Here is a 15,145-nt window from a genome sequence, read left to right on the forward strand (position 1 = left end):
CTGGCTACCCTGGAACTCATATTGCCTCTTACTTAAGAGATCCACCTGCCTCTGCCTCCAGAGTGCTGGAATTAAAGGTGTGTGCCATCACTGCCCTGTTTGTAGTAAAAGGAATGGTGGGCCACTTCCCACCGCCCAGCCTGGCTAGCTTATACCCCAAAAATAACAACACATATTATATTCATTTAAATACTGCCTGGCCCATTAGTTCTAGCCTCTTACTGGCTAATTCTCACATCTTGATTAACCCATTTTTAATAATCTGTGTAGCACCACAAGACTTTGGCTTACCGGCAAGATTCTAACCTACATCCATCTCAGGCCGGAGAGCATGGCGTCTGTCTCACTGCCTTCTTCCTCCCAGAATTCTGTTCTGTCTTCCCCGCTTACCCGACTTTGCCCTAGGCCAAGGCAGTCTCTTTATTTAACCAATGAAAGTAACACATAGAAGACCCTCCTACATTACTGTTTACAACAGATTTAAAAATATTTCCAGTGGTTTCAAAGAATGCCTCTCAAACTCCAGATTCATGTGTATGCTTTATCTTGTCCTACTGTTTTTTTTTTTTTTTTGAAGGCAGGGTCTAATGTGTTCCAGGCTGTGTTCAAACTCACAACGAAGTGAAGGAGGATTCCAAACTTCTGATTCATCTGCCTCTATCTTCAGTGTCCCGGGACTGTAGATATGTGTCAGCAGGCTTGGTTTACGTAGTGCTGAGGGCTGAATCCAGGTCTTCATGCAAGTTAAGCAAGCACTCTATCAACTGAGCTACGTATACTCTGTCCCTGTTATTTTAAAAAACTTATGTTTATATACCCAGAATGAGTTTTTGATTTCTTTTCATGGTATAAGGAAAGTTCAATAATAAAACCATTCAGAAAATTTTTATTAATATAAAATTTTAAGCGTTCCTATTTTACCTAAAATTGGTTGATTTTTATCAACAAAGTGGCAAAAATATACAACTTTAACTTAAACTTCTTGCATAGCTCCTTAATGTTTTATTCAGAGCATTCACTAAACTGGAGCTTTACTGATACTGAAATTACTGCATATCATCTGGATAAAGCATAAAATTATATTAACTATAGAAAGAAACAAACCACTTTTGATTTTTAAAAATTATATTTACATATATTTATATTCAGTTGACAAAAAGCATCACAATTATTACTCTATAAAAAAAAGAAAAATAACCATGGAAGCTAAGGCCTAAGTTTTTATTTCAAATGTCCCCTTTGTTTATAGCTAAGAGATATTAACAACTAGATTTTAGTACCTCAAAATAAAACAAAAACCAAAAAGTCTTTAATATTTACATATAATATGGAAAATAAGAGCTGCTGTTTTGGCTAAGTTAGGCTGTTGCCTACAGTATTTACACTGTAAATGCTAGGGTGGAAGTACTACTAAAAATATCACTTTAAACAAATGTACTGTACCTGGAATTTTGTTCTGACAGTATCTGTATAGCCTGACAAGTGCTTATTGAACAGAATTCGACTTATTAAAAAAAAATCTACTCAAAGTCTGAAACAGAGACCTTTCTCTGATTCTTTATATTGTTTATCTAAATACTACTGAGCCTGATATCGGAATAAGCACTGAATTTTAAATGAAACAATGGCAACATGTATACATGTAACTTTTTTAATATTGTGAAATGTCTTAATGGTGACCCACAATTGTAAGACTATCTACTAACTCTTTTAACCCATTAAGTCTCATATACACATGCGTATATGTTTATTCCTAAACAGTGAAACGTTCCAGTGACTTACAAGTAACAAAGGATTCAATTATGTTACTCCCTTAGAATTGCTTTTCTAGGGTTTAAAAACATATCTATACCCTTGGCCAAAAACAAACACAAGTCAGTGTCACAGACTGAGCTTTAAACCGCACTTTAATTTTCAGTATCTGTAACCGACTAGTCAAAGGAACCAGAAGAATATTAGTGATTCACTATGCAGTGTGTCAGGTCAGTGAGAGAATGCACAGAAAAGGGAGAAATCAGTTCTGGGAAAAGTGTTAAGGTGGTTAATGTGGAAACTTATAAATGCTAATTTTAGTAACAAAAATAGTTTAAAGTGTAAACGAATGTTAAATTAACACATTATAAAAGTGAATAGCTTAAATAAATTGGAACTCACATATTACAATGGTAAAGTTAGGACAGAATGAACCAAAGATATGAACAGTTCTGAAAATTCTCTTTTAAGCCTACTTCCAATAGAAATATTCAGGCTTTTTTCCTGTACATAGATGATGCTTTGTCTATACCATTTATAGTAGAAAAATAAATTCTTTAGCAACCTAGAAACAGTTTATAAAACTCTTAAAGTTTAATTTTCTTTGCCAGACATGCCAATGTTAAACTGACAGCTATAAATTAAAGCTATATAGACATAGGTATAAGTAATATAGAACAAGTTAAGAATACTACATTTACCGGATATTCTTTTTTAAAAATTACTGTACTTTCTTAATTCCTGTGTGCTTTGCAATAGGAATAATAGGGACTTTGTTCTCTTAGAAAAGATAATAACATGTAAGAGTATAACACAAATAAGATAATTTATAATATACATGTACTTCAACAGTAGCCTGGTTCATGTTGACATCTTGGTTGAAACTGGAAGTATAATACCTAAGATATAACAATTGGGAAAGAATATTTATTTTAAGACAAAATGGAGCAAATCAAACTCTTAGGAGCCTTGAATCTCAAAATCATTGATTTACTATAATACAAATAAGGAAACCTTAATGTTGAAATATAAAGATTACAATATTGACCAAAGAATTTCTTCTTTACTACACAAAATATGACCCAGCAGTAAAAACAAACCATTTTCCTTTTTCCAGTAAAACAAATGATATGGTTTTGATAATAAAATAATTTTGAATATAGCCCAACTAAATTTACCTATTATCCATTCAGAAAGTTTTATCATAATTTAGTGTTCTGGTTGTATCTCCACTAACAAAATATTTAACCCCTAAAGCAGCAGTCATTTATAGCAACTCTGGTACCAACATCAAAGGGGAAAACTGGTTTAAAAAATGGTGCAAAAGCCATTCTGGACTGTAGAACAACATGAAAGAATATGAATACATGTTTGTGATTTTATATATACATACTCCAAGAAGTCTGTCAGTACCCAAAGTATTTTTATTGCTGTATTAGCAATGATTTTTTTTGGGGGGGGATATATTCTCAAGGGCCACATAAAAATAGATTCAAGGAACAGATTAAATTGAAGTCCTAGATTAAATGTTTGGTTTAAAGAATTTTCTACAACAAATTTCATGTTTATGTATGAAAAGTTATATAACCTTATATGAAAATGTCATGAAGTATTTTTCTACACTATACTAAATGTATTTCCCAAGAGGGAAAAATTAAAATATCTAAAATATATTAGATTAAGATTACAAGACCATCATAGATCTTTTGAACATGCATCTGTTTACAGAATTAACCGTATACAAAATGTATTTTTCATTAGAGATCATAAAGAAATGAGTTGGTGACAACCATCCTTTACACCACATTATCAACTCACTTTAACCACAAGTGCGTCCTTGGTATGTGAGTACAAGAAACAGATTCATTCACTCCTCATCAAATCATCCACACATTTACTTAGAAGATGAAGGTGCAGAAATGTGAAATATGTTACGTGTATTTTTTTTCTTTCTTTCAAACAACATCCCAAGCATGGCATAGCAGCCTGAAATTATAAAATACTTAACTGGGCTTTAGTTATCTATACAGACTGCTTGAATGTGAATTAAGTTACCAAATTAGCACATCAAATAACAAAACCAGCCATAAAGCAGGCTGAAAGCATTAAACATTTCATATATGAGTTTTAAATCATTTAATTTCTATAGAAAAATTTTATTCACAATATAATGTGACAAAAATCGCCACAGGAATGATATACTGATTGCAATAAGGTTGCATGCAGCAGCAGCTTTGCATTTTTATAACTATTTTTTGTTTATAAAAATTAAACCTCTCCAGTCATGCTTACCACATTTTTAGATTTGTAATGTAAGTTAACAGGGAATACCACATAGTTCAAAGAGAAAATGTCTCGTCATTTTGAATGTGGATTATCTGTATGAAACATGAAATATACTACTAAACCCTGAAACATGCATGTCTAATTTGCTTTTGTCCAATTTCAGGCCATTTGCAATCACATTCTGTTTATATAATACCAAGAGGATCTGTCTGCAATTGTGGTTGAATGAGCTGCGGTTGCAATGGTGGTGGCAACTGAAGTGGTACCATTGACTCCACCAATTGTCCTGGATTTGTGGAAGGGGGAGGAGCCATAGTGTTCGTAGTTTCTACAATTTCTCCATTGTAAAAGAAAAACTGACACTGTTGAATGAATGTTTCAACGACAGATTGATGGATTTTAGTGGTAGACAGAAACTCCCGATTTTCAAAATCAGGTCTCATCAAAGTCGGCCAAAAGCAGATGGATAAGTTGTCTGCTGTCATTAGGTTGATTTTATTTTGCTGACTAACCCTGAAATTATAAAACGAGGAAAAAAGAAATCAGAACTCATTGAAGTTACAGAATCCCAAAGCTAGCTTACCATTTATGCTAATTTATCTTCAAATTAATTTTTTTCTTGGCATTATCTATTCAACTATATTCTAAAACAACAGAGCAATGAAATGTATACTCCTGTGAGAAGGTCAGATAGTCTAAAATATGCTGCACCCCAGGTCTTAGAGGTTTACACAGAAAGTCTTTTCAGTTTGAAAAAAGCCATTCAAAACAGTGGATTCTAACTGTGGATCCAAATTTTTAGACTACTGTGGGAGATTAATAAATCAATCAGGGGCAGGTGGTGGTGGCATATACCTTTAATCCAGCACTCTGGAGGCAGAAGCAGGCAGATTTCTAAGTGTGAGGCCAGCCAGCCTGGTCTATAGTGTGAGTTCCAGGACAGCCAGGCATAAACAGAGAAAACCCAAAACTCGGGGCATGTCATCTCACTTAAACCATCTTTGGAATACTTAGCATAACCTATCCAGTCAAGACTATTTTTAGATTTCAAGAAAGTTAGCTCCTAGCACACTAGGAGCAGTTCTTTAAAACATTAGTTTGTGCACTGTTAAAATTTTATCTTAAAGACAACATTCAACAAATTCTACTTTAAAATTTGTCACAATTTAAAATCAAGTTACAAGTAGTCCCAGAGTATAAAATTATTTTTACCCAGTCCTTTAAATATCTGAGCAAGTACTCCTTGCTTACCACCATCTCTAGGAAGCAAGACATGTAAGAAACAAACTTTAGACTATAAACTATAAATTATTACACTAACTGTAATACTGTATTCAATTCTCTTATTTTACACATAAAGAAACACATCAAACTGGGCATAGTAGGCCCAGTTCTCAGGAAGCTGAAGGTCAGCCTAAGCTACAGAAGGAAAAGGAAGAAAAACTGTCTAGAAGTCTGTTGCATAACAGGAAAATCTTCAAGATTAAAAAAAAAGAAGAAAATACAACAAACAAGACACAAACCAAAGGAAACTCCCAGACATAGGAATCGCTTACCTAAAGTAAAATATGTAGCCTAACATTGTGTTCTGTTATGAAAAAGTCACTATTTCCAGTTAAAAAGAGACTCAATCGAACAGTCAGAGTAAAGCCTACCATTTGTTAATAAGCAATAGGAGGCTAGGTACAGTGTGGTATTTCTATGTAGCAGTGGAGTGCTAGGCTCTGGAACCACACACAAAGTCACGAACATAAGATGGAGTCTACCTGAAGTACTGTATCTGTTGGAAATGAGGTTGACTAGGGAATGTTTCATGGACAAGGTTAAAGTTAAGTCAAAGGTAATGGATGTGGGAAGAACGGCAGGAAAAAAGGGAACCTGAGTTACAACAGTGGCTATAAGCATTTGTCAGAACCTTTGGGAGAGCTTGTTCAAAGACAAACTGCTGGTGACTATCTTAAGTTTGTGGTTATTATGTCTGTGGTGGAGCCAAATAACATGCATTCCTAATAAATACTCAGATGGTTGCTGTCTTAGGTACCACACTTTCAAACTACTGGCAGCATGTTAAGATATGCCACAAATTGATATTCCTTGATAGCTGCTATTAATAGTTTAACACAGCATAAGTGCTGCTTATGCACAAAGGAAGCATAACCACTTAGAAGTGCTAGCGCTAATCAGTTCAGAGACCATCCTGAAGAGAGAGGACTATTTTCATCTTGAAAAGTCTCTGGGGCTGAAGAGACAGCTCAGCATTTTACAGCATGAGTTGCTCTTGCAAAGAACTGAAGTTAAGATCCCAGCACCCACACTGTAGTCCAGAACTATCTGAAACTCCAGGTCCAGGACAACTACTGCCCACTTATAACTACCACAGGCTTCAGGAACACATGTGAACATAAGTAAAAAGATCTTTATGCAAAAATCTTTTAGAAAGATCATCCTGGCGTTAGGATCAAGAGAGGGTAGGAATAAAAGTTGGCAAATAACAACTATTCACACTAGTAGGTCCCGAATGAGAAATAATAAAGTTGTAAAGGAAAGAAAAAGGAAAAATTAGAAAGATGTACTTAATAATCGCTGGATATAAACAGTGGAAGGATTACTCCACAGGATAACTTTACAATCGTGTCAATCTGTCAAAGAGAGGTATGGCATGTATTTGTCTTTCTCCTAGGTTCCCAGCTCCATTTGTTCACAGCTATATCCCCAGTACCGTGAGGGGTGGCTTATTGAACTACAGAGTCACTTCTAGTTAGCTTCAGCTATCATCTTAACACTGTCTAGAGTTACCTAAGAAAAACTCAATGGGGCACTGTCTCAGATTGGCCCGCTGGCATGTCTATAGGCTCTATTCTTGTTTGAAGATTCATGTAGTAGGGTCCAGCCCACTGCAGGTGGCTCTACTGCTAGGCAAAAAGTGCTGGGCTGTACAAAAAAGTTAGCTGAGCAGGAGTTAGGGAACACGCCAGCAGACTGCATTCCTCCCCACTGTTTCTGCTTCAGCTTCTGGATTGCCTTCAGCTTCAACGAGATACCTGAGAAGCCAAATAAACCCTTTCTTCCTTTGATTTACTTTTGACCATGGCATTAACCAGAGCAATACAAAAGAAAACTAGAACTGTGCAGTAGAGTGCTCCTTTTAGAACTAAAGTCTGATCAGCTTCTGCTCTATCTCTAGTTTTTCTCAGGACCACAAAAAACCCTGTATCATACAATGCTTTCTCCATAAAGGAAGTGTGGTCTCCTTCCTTTATGAATAGTACGTATCATAAAAAAAGATTTATATATTACAAAACAAACTTCCTATCGTTATAAAGACTAAAGTTAGTCCAGGAGTCATAATGGGAACAGTACTGTTTGATCTATCCTGGTATTGTTTCTCTATCTCTTGACTTAATTGGTCAGTTCAAATGAGCCTTCTCTCTTTGTGTTCTTCATGCATCTAAAATGCTTTTGCCTATGCTGTTTACTATTGTACACAGCCAAAAACACTTCCAGAATACAGTACTTAATATAATTTGAAAGTTTGCTAGTACTATGATTTTTTGAATATGCTCTGTCCTGTCCTTTTTCCAAAATCTTTAAAATCAAGTCCAATTTTTAATTCAACCTGGTATATTCACAAGATATTGCCGTTCTCTATATTCAATGAGGTTTACAGCTTCCGTGTTAACAAAACACTAACCATTAATCATTTTTTCAAAAGGGAATATTATACCATCTATAATAATAAAAAGGGAATATTATACCATCTATAATAATAAACAATAAATAATATTATTTATCAAGCTGAAATTTTTTTTTAGAAGGGGGACTTGGAAGAGTTATAAAGCTAGTTTAATTTTATATCGCATACTGACGGTAATAACAAAACTTGAAACTTTGTGAATAGTCTCTCCTAAGAAGAATAGATTAGAATAGATTTCATCTGGGTCCTATTATTATTGCAGTTTATTTTCTGGTGGTAGGGATCAAACCCAGGACTTCCCAGATGCTATGCGAATGTTCTACCAGTGAGCTAGACTACAACCCCAGAGAATTCTTTAAATTGTCACTAAGAATGTTTGAATAAACTTTTGATAAGATTTTATGTGTATTTGTGCAAAAACTTTTGCACAAAAACAAAACACCCAAAACCAAAACATTCATTCTTCAGAACAATCCATTAAGTGCTATTTTCTCTCATTTTATAATTGAGAACCGGGTAGTTTGTCTAAGGACACAATTATAACAATACTGCAAACTGATACCTGTTTGACTACGCTGTCTGAGCAAGTCTTGAAAATCAATATTCCAGTGCCTGTTACTGAATGTAAATTCCAACTATAACATATTTAGAGTTATAAATACAAACATTAGTGTCTTATATTTTGGCTAACAGGACAGTTTGCGGTAAAATTTCCACATATGGAATACACAAACTTAAAATCCAGTACACAGGTGAATGAACTACATAAGAGCTGTACTGTCTTAGGAGTTCCCTCTTCAAATTCCAACGTCTCCAACTTTGAATATGTTGATTTGGTTAGTTTGGTTACTACCATTATTTAACTACAATTCTAAGACTCCACATAAGAGAATAACTAAAGAAAACTGAGAAAAAATATATTGTTGGGCTGGGTATATAGTTCAGTGGTAGGGTGTTTATTCAGCATGTGGAAGGCCCTGGGTTTAATTCCTAGCACAGTAACTAAACAAACACTGATTATATGTGCAAAATAGTAATCATAAAACTTTCTAGATATGAATTAGATAATACAGATAACCATTACAAAAGACACGAACAGAATCTTGTGTTTAGTCTGTAGTCCCCTTAAATAGAAATTATTATTACCCAGCATATAAAGGTTATAGATATAAAACATAACATGCATTTTATTTGTAAGTACCTGTTTAGATGTGTTATAACATATCTGAAAACATCATAGTTTACAGGATGAAATTTCTTAACAATTTCTTTCAAGGCATGAAGACGTTCTGTTTTATCTGGGATTTCTGTAAAAGAGAAATCATTGTATAAAATGAATAAGCTTCCAAATATCTAATACAAATTTCCAGTTTAATACTTACTACAAAAATTAAGACTCTGTTTGAAGCATATTATACTTCTATATACACGATTACAAATTTACTTAGAATTACATAATTATTTATAAACATGTTAGTCTCTTAAATATCCATGTACAGACTGGGAATCACAGCTGTTATGTGTACAATTACAGCTGAACAACAAAAATAGTAACATATAACACTAATAAATAAGCACTGGATATCTTGCAATGAAATTTCTGAAATATGAACTTTCGTTCTAACTTTAATGTGTCACCAAGTTTTTCTTTCCATAAAAATATGCCCCTCAGGTTCAAAAGACTGAGATTTGAACTCAGGTTCAAAACCAGAGATAGGCACAAGGTAGCCCTGAATTCATAATAACCTATACTACACTTAATTATAATCTCCTTTTAACAAAGTATTTCCCTTACCAGTAGCATAAATATTTAATGTAGTTAGTTTCCAAGTTTATGCAATCATAAAACAGGATAACTAAAACACAGTATAGCAATAAATGGGAGATAAGAGATTTATTTTCCGTTCTCTTACTTTACATCATGGTAGAATTATCAAGTACTAAAAATTCTTTTGCCAAATTTACTTCTAAACTAGGCCTTTAAAACAAACCTTCTGAGTAGTTCTAAGGCTAGTGTTTATGACCGAGAGAGAACACCTGGAAATATGTATAAGACAACTTTACACCTTGTGACAATATATTAAAAGTTTATTTTTTTTAAACTTTTAGGAAAAGATTTTATTTTCAATACTTTTATGTTTCTCTATTGTTTGTGTGATGCCTGTGTCGGGAGGGATGTGCATTACAGCTGCAGGCACCCAGTAGTGAAGAAGAGGGTGTTGGAACACCTGGAGCTCCAGTTACAGCTGGGTGTCAGCCAGCTTGCATGGGTGCTGGAAACTGAACTCAGGTCCCCTACAAGAGCAGGAAGTGCTCTTTAACTGGTGAGCCATCTCTTCACACCTCTTTTAAAACTGATTTTTCTTTTCTACACTTCTTCACTTATTTATGTGTGTAGAGGTGCAAGAGGGGAAGGCGAGTGCATGTGATATCACAGTCCATGTGATACAGGCCAGTGGACAACTTCCTGACGTGGTTTCTCTCCTTTCACCACATGTGTTTGGGGATCAAACTCAGATTGCAACAACCTTTACTTAAGAAGACATCTTGCTGGCTCAGAACTGTACTTTAATTAAAAAACAAAAAAACTGAGAACTTTTAAAATAAAACTAAAGAAGTAATCCCACTTAAAAGAACTTGAAGACTTTCTCCCTCTGTCCCTCATTATCTGTGGGAATAGCTACAAACAAATATCCCGAAGGTCATCCATGGGGGCCCTGACTTTATTTAAATTTGGAGGGTAACTTTCAGACATTTTTTCAATAAAGTGAGATTTTAACTAAAAATTCTATTGCATAGTTTACTCTGGTAATCAATACTCAAAAGCCAACACCATCATACCCACAAAACCAAGTTTATGCTTACTTGCTGCTTCCAATAGCTCTGGGTGGAGTGAATATGGAATCAAAGGATCTGGCAGATCAGCAAAGAAAGCTTTGAGAGCTCCAGCTACAGCATTTACTGTCACTTCCATTGATACTAGATTGATATTATGATCTATAAGACAGAATCAAAATTTAATTTATATAATGAAATTTTAATTTATTGCAGAGGTAAATTCAACAAGCACCTTTCTGCCAAAAAATATTTTTCATTAATTACTTTTTCACACAGACCAGCAAACTATACAGATCAGGGAAAGACAACCCCATGCAAAAAGCACAGTATTCACAAATACTGTATAGTATATATCAGCATATAGTGAATTACAGAATTTCAACAATACTATTCTTTAATTTCTTGTTTATACACACACTACTTAAGACCGTAAGAAAACAGAAAGACAAAGAATACATATTATGTATAACAATTCTAATTTGGACCTTTAAACTCTACTTTGTAATGTTTTAAATAAACAGGTTTTCAGTAAAGGGCTGATTTAAAGAACAAGAACGGAACATGTAAAAGGTGTATCATAGGCTTATTTGATATTAGCAAGTCACCTAAGTGTGAAAATACAGAGCAGAAAAAAATTATCCCATGACTTAGAGGGAGTCATTATTATATTTTATAGCAGGCTTCCTTTGAGTCCTTTTGTGAATCATTTACAGAAAACATGACCCATTTACACATCTTATACTGGACAAGCATTATCTCATTAGCCTTATATTTATTCTTTCATCTCTACTGTGTGCTGAAAAAATTTTGAACTAGAAAGATTAACTTGCCTGAGGCATAGACAGTTAGTGGTAAGATTACAAAATAAAACCACTAAGTTGAATCCAAGAGCTCCAACTACTACCCTGCCCTCCGCACTGAAAGTGGAACTGCACCAATCTGACACTATAAAATAGTTTCTCTAATATTTCCTAAAAATATGGTAGAGTAATTTTGGCAACATGGCATACTTTTACACAGGAAAATACAACTCAATAAGTAATGTTTTGGCATTTTAACAAACATAATTACTCTACCTCACTACAATATACAAATGACATATGGGCAGTCCACTCTTCTCTCCTTAGAATTACAAATACTGCAACAAATGCCTTTAACAAGCACATGTAAAGGATTTTGGAATACAAACTCTTTGAAGTGAAATTTCCAAAGCAAAGGAATCTGAATTTTAATATTCACAAACTGCCTCTCAAAATGTACCTACAACAGGTATACAAAATGTTTGCCAACATTACCAACAATATTTTTAACTAATAATAAATACCATCTTAAAATAAAAATTTGTCAATGGTAGAGGCTGAGTATATTTTCAAATATATACTAAGGGATTAATCTGCATAGGTCACTCTACTCTTTAAGATTTTGTTCTTATATTCTCACACACAACGTTTACATTTTTAGGTAGCCTAAATTGTTATTCATTTATGCTTTCTAGGTTTCTTACCAAATTTAGGCCTTTTCCAGTCAAAGACTATAAAAATATTAATTTATTTCTAGTAATTTGATTTCCATTTTTTAAGTTTTATCTTTGATCTCACATGGAATTCCTTACTAGTACAGTCTCACTTTTAAATTTGCTTCCAAGTATTAGTTATCTGCTACATTAAAAAAGCATTTTTACATAGTCCCATTTTTGACATAACTGTTGATAATCTATCATAAGTAAATTTATAGTTGTTTTAATTCTGGCACTGGCTTTATAGATTCTGTTATTCTTTTATTTGTAACAGCTTATTGGATTAAAAATATAAATAGGATAAAACTGTCCATTGTCCATTATATATCATAGCTTACCTCAAAATGTTTACTTTACATTAATTACAGTCTCCGTGTATGAAAAAGATTCTCATTTCTAAATAAGATGTATAAATTTTATTGTCTATGATAGACTATCAATTCTGTCATTTTTCTTGTCAATAAAAGGTTCTTTCTTGTCTTCTGGCCTTCACACATCAAATACAGATGCAATGCTTTATTTTCTTAGAGCAACTGTTTTAACTGTCTCCAATCTTTTATTCTAAATGTATTTTAAAGTTTGATACTTCCAACTTCCTCTTCTAATTTCCTAACACCCATCTTCCTAAGAAGACTATAAAAGATTCAACATTTTTTTTTCTCTTTCTTCCTGTTTGTTTTGGATACAAAATTTCACTATGCAGTCTTGGCTGTTCTTGAAGTCATAAAGATCCTCCTGCCTCTGCCTCTTGAGAGCTGGGAATAAAGGTGTGCACCACCATGCCAGGATCAGTCATTTCTTGTTGGTATGAAGACAGATCTCTCCCAGTTCTTCTAGTCCTGTACTATGGCAACTATCATATATTTACCATTTTTGGTCACACTTTTAAATGCTTTCTTCTCCATATCCACTTCTATAAGATATGGAGATATTTTACTTTTCAAGTAAAAGTTTCTTACCATAAAATTCTAATAAGGAAAACAGTAAGGCAATTTTATTTTGCAATTATAGTACCTTGATCAAACTGCTTTTGAATGTTGTCTTGGTCAGTTTTATTTCCACTTACACGGTACAGTCCTTCAGTACATAATCCTAAGAAATTAAAAAATGTTTTTATAAACACATATATCCATAACAAAGAATATGCTTAACTCTAAATCCTTAGTGACCAGTCAAATGTGATCACAGTTTACAGAAATATTAGAAAATTGATTCCCATCGAGTATCATGCCCAGAGCAGTATGCTAGGGCCTTTGTATAGGGCGACTTGTTATTTTTCTCTGTCTAGTTACACCTACTTTATGCTTTACAAAGTGTTCTATTGGAAAAAATTTTCAACTCTCAGAAATCTGTGAAGATAAAATGAATAAAAATTTATTATTAGAAAATTTAAGAGGACACAGACATATCCATAAAAACTATGAGTTATTACTGACACAACCAACATGAGTTAGTCTCGTAAGAATTCAGGTATGTGAAAGAAACCAGATTGTGTCTGATGTGGTGGTACATGCCTATAATTATAGCCCTTGGAAAACTGAGGTAGGAAGGTCATGAGGTTAAGGTCAATCTAGGTTTAATAGCAAAAATCTGTCTCAATGAATGAAGGAAGAACCAAAGGAATATATTCAATCTACATAAATAACATCCTGTAACAAGGGATTCTTACCTATATTACAACAAATTGCTTGCAATGGCTAGAAAAATCAGTTATAAAAGGACAAAAGGTGATTGTTTTATAATTTGACAGGTATATATATTTGTCAAAAATGAATACACCTGTATTTGTAAGATCAGTATACTGTGCTCTATGTAACTCATGTCCTTAAAATCTACAATCAGAGGCTGAGAAAATGGTTCAGTGGATAAAGTGTTTGGCACGTAATTCTGGGGACCGGAGTTCGGATCCCCAGGACGAGGCAGGTGTGGCAGTAGCCCATAATCCTAGTATTTGAGGGAGAAGTTGAATTTCTAGGGCAAGATGACTAGTTGGATAAGATAGCTGACAAAGTCTAGGTCAGTAAGAGATCCTGCTTCAATAAATAAGGCAGAGAGTCACTGAGGAAGATACTAGACATTAACTTTGGATCTCTACATCCACACGAACTGGAGTACATACGAATGAAAACACACACGCACACCCCAAACCAAATTCTCATTCACAACCACAGTAATCGATTAGAATCAATTACTTGGGTAGACCCTAATTAGTTAAACATACTGAAGAAAACTGGTTTCCCCAGTGAAGAAACACTCCATGTGGATGTAGTGTTAGTGCCCGCCACCAGTTTATAACTTGCAATTCCTGATTGCCTTCTGAGACTGAACTTAAGCAGTCTCAAACAGCAGTTAAACTAATGCAATTATGTATACGTATATATGACGTATATACATACACATACATACACACACACACACACACACAAATCTCCTACTGGTTATTTTTCTGGTAGAAATAGGAAAGAGGTAAGTTTTTATAAAAAAGAAAATATTTTTCCTTTGTGATTCAAGCATGCAAATACCAAAAACAAAAAATATTATCCGTAGTGATATATTATTGGTGCTTTGATAAATAAATCTTGCTTGAAAACCAGAAAAGCAAAGCAGCCAAGCTACTAAAAAAGTCTTACCTCTACCAAGGCTGGGCAACTGCAAACTAAGATGACTGCTTCTCTCTCCTATCATTTTATATTTCTCTAGTGCTAGGATAAAGGGCGTATGACTCCCTAGTACTGAGATTAAAGGTGTAAGTTACCACCACCTAAATTTATTTCTGTAGGGATTTTGTGTAGCCCAGAGTGGCCTTGAACTCACAGAGATTCATCTGACTGCCTCCCAAACCCCGGGATTAAATGTGTCACCATTGCCTGACCTCTACTAGCTTTAGCTTTGCCTCAATGTAAAGTTAAAACTCCTTTTTAATTAGACAGAAAAGGGGAGATGATGTAGGATGCCCTTCTGTATATGCATTGCTTTTATTGGTTGGTGAAAAAAGATGTTTTGACCAGGGGTTTACCAGAGTAAAGCCAGGCAGGAAATCCAAACAGAGACAGATAGAG

General features: G+C 34.2%; 1 protein-coding gene across 3 annotated transcripts in view; it reads right to left on the reverse strand.

Annotated features, from left to right (window-relative positions):
* Positions 1–1,107: 1,107 nt before the first annotated feature.
* The window catches only part of Arhgap5 (Rho GTPase activating protein 5), a 70,673-nt gene continuing 56,635 nt past the window's right edge, over positions 1,108–15,145 (reverse strand). For 2 of the 3 annotated variants that reach the window (XM_085697654.2, XM_085697653.2), the window contains exons 4-7: positions 13,101–13,178; positions 10,598–10,729; positions 8,934–9,039; positions 1,638–4,551 (exon numbers count right to left, since the gene is read on the reverse strand). In XM_085697654.2, the coding sequence (XP_085553780.2) occupies positions 4,224–4,551; positions 8,934–9,039; positions 10,598–10,729; positions 13,101–13,178 (644 nt within the window). In that variant the 3' untranslated portion in view covers positions 1,638–4,223. Of the gene's footprint in view, positions 4,552–8,933; positions 9,040–10,597; positions 10,730–13,100; positions 13,179–15,145 lie in introns of all 3 variants that reach the window. The other variant, XM_085697656.2, reaches the window with a different exon arrangement.

This window comes from Myodes glareolus, chromosome 11 (genome assembly GCF_982192425.1).
Source record: "Myodes glareolus chromosome 11, mMyoGla1.1, whole genome shotgun sequence".
Lineage (NCBI taxonomy): Eukaryota > Metazoa > Chordata > Mammalia > Rodentia > Cricetidae > Myodes > Myodes glareolus.